Genomic DNA, 19,125 nt, shown 5'->3' with positions numbered 1-19,125 from the left:
AGGATTTTTAAGCTTTGAGACAAGTGAGACGGATTGTGTATGTGCCATTCAGAGGGTGAACTATCAAGACAAAATATGTTAAGTGCCTTTGAATGGGATATGGTTGTTTGTGCCGGATGCACTGGTTTGTGTCAAGAACTGCAATGCTGCTGGGTTTTTCATGCTCAAACGTTTCCTGTGTGTATTAAGAATGGTCCACCACCCAAAGGACATCCAGTCAACTTGACACAACTGTGGGACGCATTGGAGTCAACATGGACCAGCATCCCTGTGGAACACTTTCAATACAAAGTCCATGCCCTGATGAATTGAGGCTGTTCTGGGGGGAAAAGGGGGTGCAAGTCAATATTAGGAAGGTGTTCTTAATGTTTTGTACACTGTATATTGGGCTATTTAAAGACAACATGTTAGGGAAAACGAATACACTTTTAGTATTTTATTGAAACATACATGTATAATGTATACACACATTTTACTTGCACCAGGTTTTCATAAAATATTGACATGATCTGTCAAAGAGTTCACCTTAAAACATAGTGAACATTATGCAGCAGAAATAAAGTTTTCATCTGCAAAGTCAAAGCAGTTACAGACTGGTAAGTATTTTACTAATACAGGTTTACTTTGTAGTTTTATATACAGCAGTAGTTATTGGACATGTTTGCTACTGGACAGATAGCGGCTATGATTGCACGAGGAGCAGTAATACAGCAAAGTTTCATTTTGTACAGATTGCAACAGCATTTTAAATATTTGTACAGTTCACAAGAAGAAAATTACAAACAGTATTAAGCATTATGTGTGTCTTGCACCAAGAGCTATATCCCTACAAATGAAAGATTAATGGGTTGAAGGTCTTTGATATACCTGACATGCTTAGACGCTCTAATAATAACATTATGACTGGTTGCTGAATACAGCAACAAGCTAAACCTCTGACAGGGTCCTGTAGTCCTGCACACGGTTGATCGAACAATGATCATTTAGTGCGCCACCGTAGACAACACAAATAACACAGAGTTCACCAACAGTCAGAAACACACAGTCACTCACTCTGATTCAACACAACTGGCCCTCCTACACAAGGCCACACATCTACCAAGGCAGCACTTTTAAACTAACACCATACATACAATAGTATTCATGTATCAAATGCAAGACTTACTCAGTGAGAACATTATCGTCTCCCCCCTCTCTGAGCTTTACTTGCCTCCTGAGTTGTTGCAAATTGGATACCTCCCTTTAACATGGATGGATATGTACAACTCTGTAGACAACATCCAAGCAACAGATCTCCAATACAGTATCTGCAGTTAAAGTGTTCTGTGCAAAGTATGAGGGGGGAAGCTTTGGCTAAGTCATTTCAACCGTCTATTGTTATAAGCCTTGTGAGGGAAAATGTCTTATTCACTTGTCCTACAGTAGAATGTACTGGAAAGACATTTCCAGATAGAATGAGTTGCAGTTTAACATTTACCTTTGATTTTGGAAGGAAAGTGATCTGGGTAGATTCTCCACCCAAGTCCAGGATCCCCACTGTCATTCCTGAAACCCATTTTTTCAAATATTCCACTGTACTGTACAGTGCACTCCATGACCAAAGTTCTCTAAATACCTTACTAGTCGCAATGCTTTTAAATACACTACACACTCAAAGGTAGCCAAATAAGACTGCATTTCAGGTCAGACAGCCCTAAGGAAGCGAAAATGTAAACGCTTGCTTTGCAAAAATAAAGTCAACTCACTAATTATTGGTTAAACATACAGTAGAAATAGCAGTCCTTCCTTATAAAAAATATAGTGATTTCTTTGTCAACAGTTCATGGATTATTTGCAGGAGATTGCTGAGGAGGGAGGGAGGGAGGGGTAGGCTGGAGGAGCGTGGCAGTGCTGCTGAGCAGGAGGGAGGGGCTAGTCAGGGGTCAGTGGCAGAGGAGATGCCCCCAGTAACAGACTGTCCCTCTCAGTACCTGCAGACAGTTAGGATAACTGCCCTTAGTGGATGTTGAGGTTGTTAAAGTGATCGAATGTGGCTCCCAAGGCCCAACTTGTCTCAACGTTGTTCACCTTCTTGGCGAGCTGTGGAGCAGAACAAAAAACGATGTTAAGTTTTGACTTATTAACGTCTTGGTGCCTGTCCCCTACCTTTTGTGCCCAGTGACCTGTTCCTATCTCACCTGCAGCATTGTGTTGTCCTTGAAGCCAAAGCCCTCCTTCAACAGGCAGGTGATATATGTCATATCCATGCAGAGGAAGGGACTGATGGGACGGTACTTGGTCATCTTGTTGCACACTGAAAACAAATCAGGTAGGCACTACGTTAACAACAAATCACAAAGGGCAGAGAGCACTGTGATAGAAATATTATGTATTCACCTTATTTGGTGGATATTTAACAATTATTTACTTAACAGTAACATAGTTCTGTCCTGCTAATGCTGAGTTTTATGACAGCAGCACATGTGGGCATATTTTGAGACATCTTGTATCATGTCTCATGTGGGGTCAAGCAGCAGACAACCTCTAACCTGTACACCACATAATAGAAAGCTGATCATCTTGTTTGGTTTATTTGGTTTGTTTAGTTGACTGAGAAAGGGGGTGTGAGAAGAGTCAAGTGCTGAGGGTCTGCACATGTTGGTGATTCTGGGGATGGGTGGCAGAGCCAACAGACTAGCTGTACACAGTGTGTCTTTCTCAGGCTCAGCCCCCAGGTCAGGTTGGTGTTGTGTGGCTGTCAGGTACGAGAGAGAGAGCTCACAGCTGCCCAGGTCAACTGCCTGGCGACCTGCCCAACGCCTGGCGACCTGCCCAACGCCTGACGTGTTCATCGAGACCATATGACTGTTTTCGCAATGCAAACAGACTTTACATAACACACCAACTCGTTCCTGCTAGCTGTAAATCTAGCACAGGCATTTATTGAGCCACGCGCTCTAACAGATTTTACCAAGGCTATATGTCAATCTAACGTGCTAGAGCACTTTCCACATCAGGTTACTGTAAATGATGTGGAAATGTGTTAAGTAGCTAAATGTCAATGTGTATGTAAAATATCAACATATTTGTTTCTGCTCTGAGAACAGTTAAGAATCAGACATTTCATCTGATGGTCCTTGGTTATATTGGAAATGGCAGACGAAAGTGCCAATGTTCCAGGTTAGGTTACAGTAGTGCCAAGATGTTTGGGCACAAACAAGGTTGAGTGTTTGTGTGAGTTAGAACAGTGTGTATTTTTACAGCAAGGTTTTGTGGTGAGGAACTGATGTTTTGTAAGGCCTGTGAGATTGTTGAGTGTAACATGCAAATAAGCACCAACATTTCTTGTTTGTACACTGTGTACTGCATCAATATGAGTCAACATGTTTCTGAGGGGGAAAAGCCTAGTACTCACCTTCTTTGGCTCTCTTCTTGAAATCCCTGACTTCTACCATGCCACCGCGGCTGCCGTCTGGAAAACAAAAACATTTATACTGTTTCTCATCTGCAACGACAGCTGTCAATTCAGTTTTCCAAGCAAATCCTAAAAACTGCAGTTAAATGTATATGAGGAGAAAGTAACTAAACAATTATATATATTTTTTACTTTAATCCTTTTATATCATTATGAGGGTTAACTGAATGCTTTCTGAATGGTGGTTTTGTATCTGTCCTGGTCTGTGTGTCTACTCACCGATGAGTCCTGACTCCACAGCTCTGTCAAAGTAGTAGGAGAAGGCATAGAAGATGCTGCTGCCCTTCACCTCAAACGGCTGGTGCACGATGCCTTTCACCACCCTCATCACCTCATAGTAACACAGCTTGTAACCTGCATAGCCTGGAGAGACACACAGATAACATCAAAATAATCATTAGTATCTATCACAAACTGTACTGAATCTTCAAGGCAGGTATCATAAAAGTATAGAGTTACGTCAGCTTCATGACAACATAACACTCAAGTCAATTGTTAAGTCAGAATCATTTTCATTGGCACCAACAATAAAAGGTTTATTTTCAAATGAGAGTAAAAATAACTGAGTTTGCTGCATGCTTGTGGTAGAATGCACTGGGAGAACCCGGAGCCTCTTTATGAGATCAAAATGGGGTTGAGGCTATGGGCTCTCTACACTAGAAAAACCCCAAAAGGATACTTTCACAGCACCCTGGGATTGGTTTGTTGGTTACAACCGGGGAAACCAAGTGCTGACAAGAGTAGCACACGCCTGTTGGGTTATCTATTTTTACCACATAATTGTAAGCGGTCAACATCAAGCCTCTCCTTACACAGAAAAATTACAGCTCGGGGACTAACCCAGTATCTTTTGGCTACATGACCGTGGTATGGGAGTGTTGCATTATTTGCGGAATTAACTGACAATTTTCCTCTCATTTAAACACAAGGTTTGCTCTATTATAACTGTTTAAAGTCTGCACGCAGAGAGAAAGAATGACAAAACATGCATTCTGCACTGTCCAGTGGGAAAATGTTCTCAACTCAGACTGAACTAAAACTCTAACATTGCGCTCTGAGACTGAATCATTTTTTTCTAGTTTCGAGGATTATAAAAAATTAAATATTATCGAAATTGTATGTTTTATCTCGTGCTTACCGTCAGGAATTCCGCTAACTTTGTAGGTGATTCCACCAAAAGTCCAGTCCTCTCTGAACTTCTTGGGTAGACAGGAACTTGTGAAAACTTTCCAATCCAGACCTGAAAGAGTAAACCAGATTAGTTATTGCGTTGTCCCCAACGAGGATGACAGCTAAATAGCCTGTCTGATTTATAGAAATCTAGTGTGTCTTGCAGCATTATACAAATGTATTTATCCAGCCTGAACAGATGAATGACTGTAGTTGTCTAGCTTGAATAGCTAAGCAAATACTGTATGACAATTCAAATTACCATCAGCCCCCAAAGCCCCAAGAGTTGCCAATCGAGCCGCTACAAGTCCATTTCCAAGGTAGCTGAATGAGGACAGATATTCAGAATACATTCATGACAATGCCAAAGTAATGTGAGTATGCTGTTTTCATTGCATGCCATGATATACAATGAGTATACAAAACATTAAGAACACGTGCTCTTTCCATGACGTAGGTGAATCCAGGTGAAAGATATGATCCCTTATTGATGTCACTTGTTAAATCCACTTCAGTCAGTGTAGATGAAGGGGAGGAGACAGGTTAAAGAAGGATTTTTAAGCATTGAGACATTTGAGGCACGGATTGTGTATGTGTGCCATTAAGAGGGTGAATGGTCAAGACAAAAGATTTAAGTGCCTTTGAACAGGGTATGGTAGTAGGTGCCAAGCGCAACGGTGTGTCAAGAACCGCAACGTTGCTGTGTTTTTCACGCTCAACAGTTTCCTGTGTGTATCAAGAATGGTCCACCACCCAAATGGCATCCAGCCAACTTGACACAACAGTGGGAAGCATTGGAGTCAACATGGGCCAGCATCCCTGTGGAACGCTTGACACCTTGTAGAGTCCATGCTCCAACGAATTGGGGCAAAATAAAAATGTATAACTTGTAGTGTGTTTGAGTTTTAAAAAGGCTTCTGAAGTTTGTAATTTACACTTTGAAATTTCCGACTTGATTTTCCTTTACGAAAAATTTATCAACCCCTACAAATATTTCCATTAATTATAATCCATATAATAATTCACATTTCCTGTTGCAGCATGATTATTTTCCTGCAAAATGAAGATCTGTACTATAAATGCTGCACCAATGGTTGTTTACTCACCTGTGAGTGTAGAGTTGTAGAGTGTGGTTGAACATGTTGATGTTGGCAATGTAACTGGCTGGGGCAGTGAAAACTGTTTTCTATGGGTACAGAGAGAGGGGTTGAGTAATGTCTAATTAAATAGCAATGGTTACCTAAATCTTCGTAAACATCAGTGGAGTTCAGTTTAACATTTACCTTTGATTTTGGAAGGAAAGTGATCTGGGTAGATCCTCCACCCAAGTCCAGGATCCCCACTGTCTTCCTGGTTTTGGCATACAAATGACCTAAAGCAAACAGACGGAAAGTCAAACACACAGAATTGGAAATAGAAAACTATAGACAGGATGCTATCCATCATCGACATTATAAACAGAAAGTAGAACATACAGGTATTGAACATTGACCACATACTGCATTTAGAATTCATTCACTTTCCAACCACCCGCTTGAGACAAAGACTGGTATTCTAATAGATACAGTTGAAGTCGGAAGTTTACATACACCTTAGCCAAATACATTTAAACTCAGTTTTTCACAATTCCTGACATTTAATCCTAGTAAAAATTGTCTTAGGTCAGTTAGGATCACCACTTTATTTTAAGAATGTGAAATGTCAGAATAATAGTAGAGAGAATGATATATTTCAGCTTTTATTTCTTTCATCACATTCCCAGTGGGTCAGAAGTTTACATACACTCAATTAGTACTTGGTAGCATTGCCTTTAAATTGTTTAACTTGGGTCAAATGTTTCGGGTAGCCTTCCACAAGCTTCCCACAATAAGTTGGGTGAATTTTGGCCCATTCCTCCTGACAGAGCTGGTGTAACTGAGTCAGGTTTGTAGGCCTCCTTCCTCGCACATGCTTTTTTAGTTCTGCCCATAAATTTTCTATGGGATTGAGGTCAGGGCTTTGTGATGGCCACTCCAATATCCTAACTTTGTTGTCCTTAAGCCATTTTGCCACAAATTTGGAAGTATGCTTGGTGTCATTGTCCATTTGGAAGACCCACTTGGTCTACAATGTTTTTTCTGAGGTCTTGGCTGATTTCTTTTGATTTTCCCATGATGTCAAGCAAAGAGGCACTGAGTTTGAAGGTAGGCCTTGAAATACATCCACAGGTACACCTCCAATTGACTCAAATTATGTAAATTAGCCTAACAGAAGCTTCTAAAGCCATGACATCATTTTCTGGAATTTTCCAAGCTGTTTAAAGGCACAGTCAACTTAAAGGCACAGTAAACTAAAGGCACAGTAAACTAAAGGCACAGTAAACTTAAAGGCACAGTAAACTTAAAGGCACAGTAAACTAAAGGCACAGTAAACTAAAGGCAAAGTAAACTAAAGGCACAGTAAACTTAAAGGCACAGTAAACTAAAGGCACAGTAAACTAAAGGCACAGTAAACTTAAAGGCACAGTAAACTAAAGGCACAGTAAACTTAAAGGCACAGTAAACTAAAGGCACAGTAAACTAAAGGCACAGTAAACTTAAAGGCACAGTAAACTAAAGGCACAGTAAACTTAAAGGCACAGTAAACTAAAGGCACAGTAAACTAAAGGCACAGTAAACTTAAAGGCACAGTCAACTTAAAGGCACAGTAAACTTAAAGGCACAGTAAACTTAAAGGCACAGTAAACTTAAAGGCACAGTAAACTAAAGGCACAGTAAACTAAAGGCACAGTAAACTTCTGACCCACTGGAATTGTGATACAGTGAATTATAAGTGAAATAATCTGTCTGTAAAAATTTGTTGGAAACATCACTTGTGTCATGCACAAAGTAGATGTCCTAACCGACTTGCCAAAACTATAGTTTGTTAACAAGAAATTTGTGGAGTGGTTGAAAAACGAGTTTTAATGACTCCAACCTAAGTGTATGTAAACTTCCGACTTCAACTGCATACACTACTAGTCAAAAGTTTGGACACACCTACTCATTCAAGGGTTTTTCTTTATTTTTCCTATTTTCTACATTGTAGAAAAATAGTGAAGACATGAAAACTATTAAATAACACGTATGGAATCACGTAGTAACAAAAAAAGTGTTAAACAAATAAAAATATATTTTATATTTGAGATTCTTCAAAGTAGCCACCTTTTGCTTTGATGACAGCGTTGCGCACTCTTGGCTTTCTCTCAACCAGCATCACCTGGAATGCTTTTCCAACAGTCTTGTAGGAGTTTCCACATATGCTGAGCACTTGTTGGCTGCTTTTCCTTCACTCTGCGGTCCAACTCATCCCAAACCATCTCAACTGGTTTAAAGTTGGGTGATTGTGGAGGCCAGGTAATCTGATGCAGCACTCCATCACTCTCCTTCTTGGTCAAATAGCCCTTACACAGCCTGGAGGTGTGTTGGGTCATTGTCCTGTTGAAAAACAAATGATAGTCCCACTAAGCGCAAACCAGATGGGATGGTGTGTCGCTGCAGAATGCTGTGGTAGCCATGATGTTTAAGTGTGCCTTGAATTCTCAATAAATAAAGACAGTGTCACCAGCAACAAACCCCCACACCATCCCACCTCCTCCACCATGCTTCATGGTGGGAACCACATATGTGGAGATCATCTGTTCACCTACTCTGCGTCTCACAAAGACACGGCGGTTGGAACCAAAAATCTCAAATTTGTACTCATCAGACCAAATTACAGATTTCCACTGGTCTAATGTCCATTGCTCGTGTTTCTTGGCCCCATCAAGTCTGTTCTTCTTATTGGTGTCCTTTTAGTAGTGGTTTCTTTGCAGCAATTCGACCATGAAGGTCTGATTCACGCAGTCACCTCTGAACAGTTGATGTTGAGATGTGTCTGTTACTTGAACTCTGTGAAAGATGTATTTGGGCTGCAATTTCTGAGGCTGGAAACTCTAATCAACTTATCCTCTGCAGCAGAGGTAACTCTGGGTCTTCCTTTCTTGTGGCGGTCCTCATAAGCGCAAGTTTCATTATAGCGCTTGATGGTTTTTGTGACTGCACTTGAAGAAAATTTCAAACTTTCAAAGTTCTTGAAATATTTCACATTGATTGACCTCCATGTCTTAAAGTAATGATGGACTGTCGTTTCTCTTTGCTTATTTGAGCTGGTCTTGCAATAATATGGACTTGGTCTTTCACCAAATAGGGCTATCTTCTGTATACCACCCCAACCTTGTCACAACACAACTGATTGGCTCAAACGCATTAAGAAGGAAAGAAATTCCACAAATGTACTTTTAACAAGGCACACCTGTTCATTAAAATGCATTCCAGGTGACTACATCATGAAGCTGGTTGAGAGAATGCCAAGAGTGTGCAAAGCTGTCATCAAGGCAAAGGCTGGCTACTTTGAAGAATCTAAAATATATTTAGATTTGTTTAAGACTTTTTTGGTTAGTACATGTTTCCATGTGTTATTTCATAGTTTTGATGTCTTCACTATTATTCTACAATATAGAAAGTAGTACAAATAAACAAAAACCCTTGAATGAGTAGGTATGTCCAAACTTTTGACTGGTACTGTAGGTCTGTGGCCACCAAGAGAAAGGCGGCGGCTATCATTTTGGCCATAGGATGGGTTTTAAAAGAAATGTTACACTAACTCTGTGTAAAAAGTGAGGGAATATTGCATCCCATCGTGACCAGATGGTGGCCAACATTCAAGACAGTCAGACAGGAGACAGGAGTCTTTCACTGCTCTGCAACTGTGTACAGTGTTTAAACCTCAGAAATGAACCCCCTGACCATTAACACCACCTTAACAAAACATGAGCAATGTATTACCTGTCAAAAAGTTCACTGTTACCCAGGCCAGGACTCCTACAAGAGAGAGTAGATGGAGAGTGTATGAGTAAAACATTCACTTGAACCAAATCATATGCAATTGTTGCCTTTGTAATCGTGTTGTTGGAAGTTACTGATACATACTGCCATTTGAACACATGCAGTTCAGAGACTGTCAGTTAAGATATTGGAGGTTATACTAGTTTTCATTCATTTAGCAGCTGTTACATTAGCAATATTTGTCTGACATGGATAGACCAACCCAGGTCATTAGTACTGTCTCAGAGCTCATGTTATGGCTCTCATAAAGTGAGGCTAATGAATTGCACATCTGATGAAACAGGAGTTGGTGCGGGTGTCTTAGTGAGTGATGTGGAGGATCACTTAATATTGAGTGTGGGAAGGACAACCCAGACAAGGTTATTTAATTGCTCTATGAGGTAGCGATAGAGCTCTTATAAACACATGTTACGAGGACAGTGTTGGGAGATACCAACCACCGCGTTTAGCTGATCTAACCAATGTCTACAGTTTTCCTCTTTACCAACATACCCACAATACCACAGTACCATAAAAGTAAATGTAAGACAAATGTTTGTGACACCAACAAAGTGACATACCTTCATTTGTTCCATTCATTATGGAGACACTGTTGTTCGGTACAAAGAAGGGGGACTCGTCAAAGACTTCCCGAACCTATGGAGACAATTTATGATGACAGTGCTGAATAAAGACAATAAGAAAATAAAAATAGATACTTATTATATCTCTTATCTCAAGACTCAGGAATTGTTACGAGGCATATTTGTCTGAGAATGACGGAATGCAAAACCACAAGCATGGCTAGAGTAGCCGCATGAATTGAATCATTCAAATGACATATTCCACTACTCCAGACAACCCCAAAACAGCAGTTTTTTGCACAGTGATCGCCACCCCGAAGTGGGTAGACTTCCCCCCCAGTTTTTTCAAGAACACTTGTAAAGCCCTTAGCAGTTTCACGTCCTGATCCTTGGCAGGACGGGTCATCCCTGTGCCAAACTAACTGAGTGGAGAGAAAACGTGCCTCACCTCATCCAGCAGAGCATTAGCCTTCTCCTTGGGCAGGAGGCGGAGCCCGGCCGTGGCTTTCAGGACCACCGGGGTCTGCTTCCACTCGACCTCTGGCACCGTCTTCTTGGCAACCTTCAGCAGCGCTCTGATCGTGTTCCCACCCTGAATGGGATAACAGGCATTAACAGATGAGCATGGTCTCCACTGGAACACTCTCAAAGCACAGCCGTGACCAAAAGGGCTGATATAGATATTTCAACAGTGAATGAAGTATATACCGGCATTAACGTATTCAGTTGATTAAAGGGTTGATATGTTTGTCCACATAGGACTTCACATGGTCTGGTTTTTAAGATGTAGATTCCAAGACAGTAAAGATCTGACTTAGTGACAGCTTCAGCAGAATCAGTTCATGTAATTACATGGTCTACATCGCAATGCCTAAATGAGAAAATGATAGACATGATACATACCTCTTCAGGCTTATCTTTATAGGCAGACAGACCAGGCTTCACCGCATGATACATCTCATTGTCCAGAACTGGCAGCTCAACTAAAAAGACAAAAAGTAGATGGGGAGAATGCATTCAATTATCAAACAAGATATAAATATATGAAATGTGTGAAATAACAGAACTCTGTTGCATTAATGTGTGCTTTAAAACTTGCTTTGTTGCCTCAATCACTCCATTGCTAGGCTTTACAATCACTGATGTTTAAAGTAAAGTAAATACAAAAACAGCAAATCAAAGTCCATTATTAGAGGTTCGTTTTTCGGGATTTCGGCCACACTAACAGATGATTAAAACTACAACTCAGCTGCCTCTTGGTTCGGTCTTGCTCATGATTGCTCTCTCCCCACGCTGACGGCACATGTTTGTCTTTACACCACAGAGCGAATGACCCAACAGCAAACATATACTCTCTGGGAGACAGCTGAATGTAAACCCCGTTTGGCTCCTGGGACTAAGCTAAGGCTGAGAGATACTGAATGAGATACACAGAAAAAGAGAGAGAAAACACTCACCTGGGTCTTTCTGGATAAATGTGTAGATGTGGATCCGGGTGCCTGTGCTCCCAGCATCGAACATGATCCCATAGAAAGTACGGCTGAGGTTGACAGGATGGGAGACCTCAAGCAAGACCTCAGGCAAGACTTTGGGCACGACTTCGAGCAGGAGGTTTTCGGGCAGGAGGTTTTCCATGTTAGCAGAGTGTTCGTGGTGGACTGTCTGGCGGGGATGGTAGGTTGCCTCCGCTTGGAAGTTCCAAGCCAGAACTGACATGGACATTACTGTCAGGAGAAGCATCTGAAGAGCCATCTTTTTTTAACACCCAAAGAAACACTGATGCTTTTGTAAAAGCTAAAACACTTTACTCTATGGATATACAGTAAGAGTCAAACTGTGCCCTATTCAAGATAGTCTTCTTCAGAGGAGCAGCCCAAAATGCAGTGGCAGCAGCTTGCAGAGGTGATGAGTGAGAACCGGAGAGGCAGAGACAGTGTGGGTAGCAATGCACATTCAGGACTGTCTGGTCATCTGTTTACAGTATATAAAGACATAAGGGCTTGGCGCTGGGCCATACCATGACAGGTCATCCACCAATCCTGTTGCGTTCCATCTAGGTTCCTTCAAGAGTCCCCCTTCTGAAAGAGCTGGATACTGAATATCTGCTTACAGGCAGCAATTATTTTTCTCTCTTTTCATCTTTCGTGGGCAAACTGGAGCCAAAAATCCCCCAAGTGAAGAAAGAAAGAGGATATGTCAAGACATCAAAATGACTGGCTTGTAGAAATTTGAAGCAATTGTCTTAAAATACATTTTATTGGTGTATTTAATTAAGACTTACAGGCAAGCTTGTCGATTACTACAATTCCTTCCCTGCACAAGTAGCCTATTACTCATATTCGTCTTAATTTGTTGTATTGCCCGTCTTGACTTGGGCTGTCAGGTAGTAGGTAGTAACCTGACAGCCCAAGGCAAGACAGGCAATACACCTTTCTCTGGATATGAACAAGTACTTTTTTGTGTGTATCACATTCCGAACCAATAATGACATGTGTGAAAATTACCACATAAAAACATATGCTGCAGACCTTTAAACCCAACCAACCTTTCACAAGAGATGTGCTGATGCAACTTGCACTCCAACTGGCATAAATGCTGAAAGAATGAAAGCAATAATCTCACTCCCACTCATCCCTGTGCTAACCACAAGCTTTCCTAGGAAAGAATATTTAAAGGCACGTTTCACAGGACAAACCATGAGAAGCATGAGTAGCTGCTTTCAGTTTTAGCTGGGTGGTTGGCAAGGTGTCTTTAACCAGTCTATCAGCAAAAATATTCTAATGTACTGTAATGTTCAGAGTTTCTGGTTTCTAGGAGGGAGGGAGGCAATAACAATGTGCTACTGCAGCTCAGCAAAGAGGCCCTGCTAACTCAGACCTCATATGAACTGAGCTTTGCACCAGAGTGGGATTTCCTTCACTCAGTCCCCACGAGAAGCTGCAGCAACAGTAAACAAAGACAGGGCTGAAACAGGTAGAATTTGTATATTTCTAGAGACTGCAGACTTGCTGAACTGGTATCACCCAACTCTGCTCCTGCTAACAGGTTCACCACACAGTCACACACAGGGTGAGTGAAGCACAAACTGTGGTGGCATGTGTCACCCAGCTCAGCTGAGGGGGTGTGATTAAGCCGGAATGGGGGCGGCCAGCGGTCCTGCAGCAGGACTTGAGAAGGGCAGAGAGAAGGTCCACAAAGAGGGCATGAGGAAAGGATGGGGCTTGGCACTAGCATGCCATTCCAATCCCAGGACACTCCGCTGTGCAGCGCACTGTTCTAACACTGTAATTTGGACTAAAAATATTGCACTTTCTTTCCTCCTTCCTTTTTGTCTAAATACTGTGGTTCACCATTATGGTCCATTTCCCCTATTAAAGCATGCGTGTGCAGGACCTCCAATGCAGCTGTTTTATCTCAATATTAAATAATTTCTGGGTAACAATTAAGTACCTTACTGTGATTATTTTTGACAATTTTAATTGAAAACAAACAAAATACCTTCTTAGCAAAGAAAAATAATGTCAGTGGGGGAGGGGAAAACTGAACATTTGCTGTTATTGGCAGAGAGGTTTGGAACTCTTTATTGGTTTATTAACTCATTCACTGCATGGTGATGTCACTATGGAGGGCCAAAACTCCATCCCACTAAAACAGGCTGAAATTTCAGGCAGTCTTTTTAAAACTGCTACACTAAAAGAGCATCATAATTTTCACAATTTCACAGTATTATTCCAGTGTGTGGAAATATATACATTACCAGTCAAAAGTTTGGACATACCTAATCATTCAAGGATTTTTCTTATTTTGACTATTTTCTACATTGTAGAATAATAGTGAAGACATCAAAACTATGAAATAACACATATGGAATCATGTAGTAACCAAAAAAAGTGTTCAACAAATCAAAACAAATTTTAGATTTTAGATTCTTCAAAGTAGCCATCCTTTGCCTTGATGACAGCTTTGCACACTCTTGGCATTCTCTCAACCAGCTTCATGAGGTAGCCACCTGGAATGCATTTCAATTAACAGGAGTGCCTTGTTAAAAGTTAATTTGTGGAATTTCTTTCCTTCTTAATGTGTTTGAGACAAATCAGTTATGTTGTGACAAGGTTGGGGTGGTATATAGAAGATAGCACTATTTGGTAAAAGACCAAGTCCATGTTATGGCAAGAATAGCTTAAATAAGCAAAGTGAAATGACAGTCCATCATTACTTTAAGACATGAAGGTCAGTCAATCAGGAACATTTCAAGAACTTTGAAAGTTTCTTAAAGTGCAGTCGCAAAAACAATCAAGCGCTATGACGAAACTGGTTCTCATGGGGACCGCCACAGGAAAGGAAGACCCAGAGTTACCTCTGCTGCAGAGGATAAGTTCATTCGAGTTAACTGCACCTCAGATTGCAGCCCAAATAAATGTTTCACAGAGTTCAAGTAATAGACACATCTCAACATAAACTGTTCGGTGGAAATCTGTCCTTTGGTCTGATGAGTCCAAATTTGAGATTTTGGTGAACGGATGATCTCTGCATGTGTGGTTCCCACTGAGAAGTATGGAGGAGGCGTGATGTAGGGTGCTTTGCTGGTGATACTGTTGGGGATTTATTTAGAATTCAAGGCACACTTAACCAGCATGGCTACCACGCATTCTGCAGCGATACAACATCCCATCTGGTTTGCGCTTAGTGGGACTATCATTTGTTTTTCAACAGGACAATGACCCAAAACACACCTCCAGGCTGTGTAAGGGCTATTTGACCAGGAAGGAGAGTGATGGAGTGCTGCATCAGATGACCTGGCCTCCACAATCACCAGACCTCAACTCAATTGCAATGGTTTAGGATGAGTTGGACCGCAGAGCAAACGAAAAGCAGCCAACAAGTGCTCAGCATATTTGTGAACTCCTTCAAGACTGTTGAAAAAGCATTCCTTATGAAGCTGGTTGAGAGAATGCTAAGAGTGTGCAACACTCTCATCAAGGCAAAGGGTGGCTACTTTGAAGAATCTCAAATCTATTTTGATTTGTTGAACACTTTTTTGGTTACTACATGATTCCATGTGTTATTTCATAGTTTTGATGTCTTCACTATTATTCTACAATGTTGAAAATCGTTAAAAAAAATAAGAAAACCCTTGAATGAGTAGGTGTCAACTTTTGACTGATACTGCATATAAAACACAGGAAAATCACATTGACAGACATCTGACAACAGCGAAGCTATATGAGCCAATTGAACAGGTTGCTGGCTGTTCACACTCAAAAAAAACACAAGATGTTATATTACAGTTACTAACTCCAGTCCTTGCAAAAGCCATGATGTCGTGTCTGCTTTTCCCCCAGCTGCTATCTCCAAGGTTCTTTGTGAGAAGAAGAATCGTGCTCTGACAAAGACAAATGTATTCTACTGCATAATTAAAGTTTGGCGTTCAGACATACAATGACTTACAGTAAGTACTACTATAGAAAATGATGTATTTGGATCATGTGCAGTGTTCTGATAGATTCCAAGGGACAAATCATACTACTAGTCCCTATTGTGTCAAAACATGCCAAACCTTCATGATCAGATTAAAAAGATTTTAGAGATTGCCATGGTCTGACAATTTCTGAGCTGAGCTAAAAACTGTGAAACTAGACAAACTATATTGTTCAGTGGTCGTGGTTGAATACTATGATAAAAGTATGTTTAGTTTGAAAATGAAAATAGTTTAGATCAAAAGTAACTTTGTAAAGCAAGGTAATTGCTTATTGTACACAGCCATACTTCGTTTCAGAATATGTAAGCTAGTTGGTAAGTAATATAATATAATATATATATACACATATATATACACTGCTCAAAATAATAAAGGGAACACTAAAATAACACATCCTAGATCTGAATGAATGAAATAATCTTATTAAATACTTTTTTCTTTACATAGTTGAATGTGCTGACAACAAAATCACACAAAAATAATCAATGGAAATCCAATTTATCAACCCATGGAGGTCTGGATTTGGAGTCACACTCAAAATTAAAGTGGAAAACCACACTACAGGCTGATCCAACTTTGATGTAATGTCCTTAAAACAAGTCAAAATGAGGCTCCACGTGCCTGTATGACCTCCCTACAACGCCTGGGCATGCTCCTGATGAGGTGGCGGATGGTCTCCTGAGGGATCTCTTCCCAGACCTGGACTAAAGCATCCGCCAACTCCTGGACAGTCTGTGGTGCAACGTGGCGTTGGTGGATGGAGCGAGACATGATGTCCCAGATGTGCTCAATTGGATTCAGGTCTGGGGAACGGGCGGGCCAGTCCATAGCATCAATGCCTTCCTCTTGCAGGAACTGCTGACACACTCCAGCCACATGAGGTCTAGCATTGTCTTGCATTAGGAGGAACCCAGGGCCAACCGCACCAGCATATGGTCTCACAAGGGGTCTGAGGATCGCATCTCGGTACCTAATGGCAGTCAGGCTACCTCTGGCGAGCACATGGAGGGCTGTGTGGCCCCCCAAAGAAATCCCACCCCACACCATGACTCACCCACCGCCAAACCGGTCATGCTGGAGGATGTTGCAGGCAGCAGAACGTTCTCCACGGCGTCTCCAGACTCTGTCACATCTGTCACGTGCTCAGTGTGAACCTGCTTTCATCTGTGAAGAGCACAGGGCGCCAGTGGCGAATTTGCCAATCTTGGTGTTCTCTGGCAAATGCCAAACGTCCTGCACGGTGTTGGGCTGTAAGCACAACCCCCACCTGTGGACGTCGGACCCTCATACCACCCTCATGGAGTCTGTTTCTGACCATTTGAGCAGACACATGCACATTTGTGGCCTGCTGGAGGTCATTTTGCAGGGCTCTGGCAGTGCTCCTCCTGCTCCTCCTTGCACAAAGGCGGAGGTAGCGGTCCTGCTGCCGGGTTGTTGCCCTCCTACGGCCTCCTCCACGTCTCCTGATGTACTGGCCTGTCTCCTGGTAGCGCCTCCATGCTCTGGACACTATGCTGACAGACACAGCAAACCTTCTTGCCACAGCTCGCATTGATGTGCCATCCTGGATGAGCTGCACTACCTGAGCCACTTGTGTGGGTTGTAGACTCCGTCTCATGCTACCACTAGAGTGAAAGCACCGCCAGCATTCAAAAGTGACAAAAACATCAGCCAGGAAGCATAGGAACTGAGAAGTGGTCTGTGGTCACCACCTGCAGAACCACTCCTTTATTGGGGGTGTCTTGCTAATTGCCTATAATTTCCACCTGTTGTCTATTCCATTTGCACAACAGCATGTGAAATTTATTGTCAATCAGTGTTGCTTCCTAAGTGGACAGTTTGATTTCACAGAAGTGTGATTGACTTGGAGTTACATTGTGTTGTTTAAGTGTTCCCTTTATTTTTTTGAGCAGTGTATATATGAAAGGTTGTGTTAGTCTATAGGGCTTTACAGAGGGAGGCATAGACCTATAGAAATTAGGTGGCAGTAAGACACAGCAAATACTAGTCAAAGGTCCAAAAATAAATCCTCAGTGGTATCTTAGATACAACTTTTGATCTTTTGTTGCATCTTAACCAAAAGCTTTAAAGCATGAGAGGTAACCCAAGCTTTGTTATCCAAGCCTTGCAATCTATTATTAATATGCTGCAATGTTACTCTCAGGAATTTCATGTTTGCGGGTGTCCTACCACAAAACTCTATTGAAGAGACCTAAACCATGTCATTACAATTCCAATGATAATGACAGCTTCAAAACGCTCAGGGTTATTTCAGTTTTCTTTACTCCCTGTCATAGCAATTAGCTTTAAATGTAGTCCCCAAACTCGAGGCTTGATGCTAGTGCAAAAAGCTATATGCTTAAATTCACAGTAACTACACCCTGACATCTGTGATATACTTTTTTGTTCAACTTTTGGTTGAAGAATGTTCCTTGGGCACCTTCCAGTTTCTCCATAAAGCACAATTTGGAAGCCAGTTGAGTGAGGGCATGTAATGTGACAGTGGCTTTTGGATTCAAATGACCCGCAATAACTTTACATTTGTTTATTTCAGTTGGTTCAGGTACTCAGAACCTGCAAAGTCAACTGCAATTTGTTGAACTTTTGTGGCTACGCCGCAATTTGTGTAATCCAACAAAACAGTGTGATCCTGGTGGCTGTGTAACGTGTCAGCGGTCCAAGGTTCTTCCCAGGACACGCAGAACAATATTCCTCTTAGAAGGGGTGCAAATGATGTTACATACCAGGGGGTGCACCTCATTCCACATGTAGGCCTATAAACAGATCTGTGTCAATGTGTCACGTGTGCTATATTTAACACATTCACATTTCAAGAGGATCAAGAAGCAGAAAATGAACATGTCTTTCTTGATATTCATGCATGTTGATGGTAAGTTTCCATATTTTATTGGTCTGATTGTTTGTAGCACAGAGATCCTATTTGTTATATTATGTAGCTAGCCTAACTTTATGGCGTGTAGCCTATCTCCATCAAAGGATGATTATGTTGTTTCATTTGAATATGTTTTTGTGTGATTGCATTCTAAGTCAAATTTACCTGGACTAGTTTTGAATACTGTGCATATGACATTACCTGCTTCAGGTGATTGTGAAGTAGACTGCTAGCATGTCCACAGCCCGTGCCACATATGGTTTCCATGGCATCAAAATTGTAAAACACAGGTTCCTGAGTGGCTTGAAGTGAAGCTTACCTAGCTAGCCTATAAGTGCTCCATTCATTCATATCAGTTCAATTATCGTATCCAAAACAATGCCCACGAAGAAGTGAAAAAAGGGAAATAATGGTCATGTTAAAGGGTAAGACATGTTTTCTTTGCATTGATGTCATGGCTTGAATTAGGTTAGCAGCAGCTAACTTAGCTATCGCACTGGGGGTAGCTAACTTTAGGTAGCTATTGTTAGGCAAGGTCTGTGTAGGTATAGCTACTACAACTCTTTGTCCAAATTGTGTCTACAAAAGGAAACAGGAGTCAAAAGCCAATAAAGAGTGACATTGAGAAGGAAAAGGTCAATGCTGCTCTTCTTTATCTTTTG

General features: G+C 41.4%; 1 protein-coding gene across 1 annotated transcript; it reads right to left on the bottom strand.

Annotated features, from left to right (window-relative positions):
* Window positions 1-421: 421 nt before the first annotated feature.
* LOC106611031 (ectonucleoside triphosphate diphosphohydrolase 5) lies at window positions 422-13,232 on the bottom strand. Its single transcript, XM_014210843.3, has 13 exons — window positions 11,549-13,232; window positions 10,995-11,074; window positions 10,540-10,683; window positions 10,089-10,164; window positions 9,469-9,504; window positions 5,908-5,996; window positions 5,731-5,810; window positions 4,887-4,948; window positions 4,593-4,694; window positions 3,674-3,817; window positions 3,395-3,451; window positions 2,178-2,293; window positions 422-2,079 (listed from the first exon to the last, which is right to left on the bottom strand). The coding sequence occupies exons 1-13, from the start codon at window positions 11,841-11,843 to the stop codon at window positions 1,996-1,998; spliced, it is 1,365 nt and encodes a 454-aa protein (XP_014066318.1). The 5' UTR covers window positions 11,844-13,232; the 3' UTR covers window positions 422-1,995.
* Window positions 13,233-19,125: the final 5,893 nt, after the last annotated feature.

Source organism: Salmo salar, chromosome 09 (assembly GCF_965601325.2).
Source record: "Salmo salar chromosome 09, fSalSal1, whole genome shotgun sequence".
NCBI classification, from domain to species: domain Eukaryota; kingdom Metazoa; phylum Chordata; class Actinopteri; order Salmoniformes; family Salmonidae; genus Salmo; species Salmo salar.
The sequence above is the reverse complement of the archived record's forward strand: the minus strand, read 5'-3'. Positions and strand labels throughout refer to the sequence as shown.

Bases quoted from the DNA above. Each gene is read 5' to 3' on its own strand.
- LOC106611031 (XM_014210843.3), bottom strand. From the start codon at position 11,843: ATGGCTCTTCAGATGCTTCTCCTGACAGTAATGTCCATGTCAGTTCTG. The intron at 4,949-5,730 runs GTGAGTAAACAA...GTCCTCATTCAG, and splicing joins CTACAACTCTACACTCACAG to CTACCTTGGAAATGGACTTG. The intron at 3,452-3,673 runs GTGAGTAGACAC...TTTGTTTTCCAG, and splicing joins TGTGGAGTCAGGACTCATCG to ACGGCAGCCGCGGTGGCATG.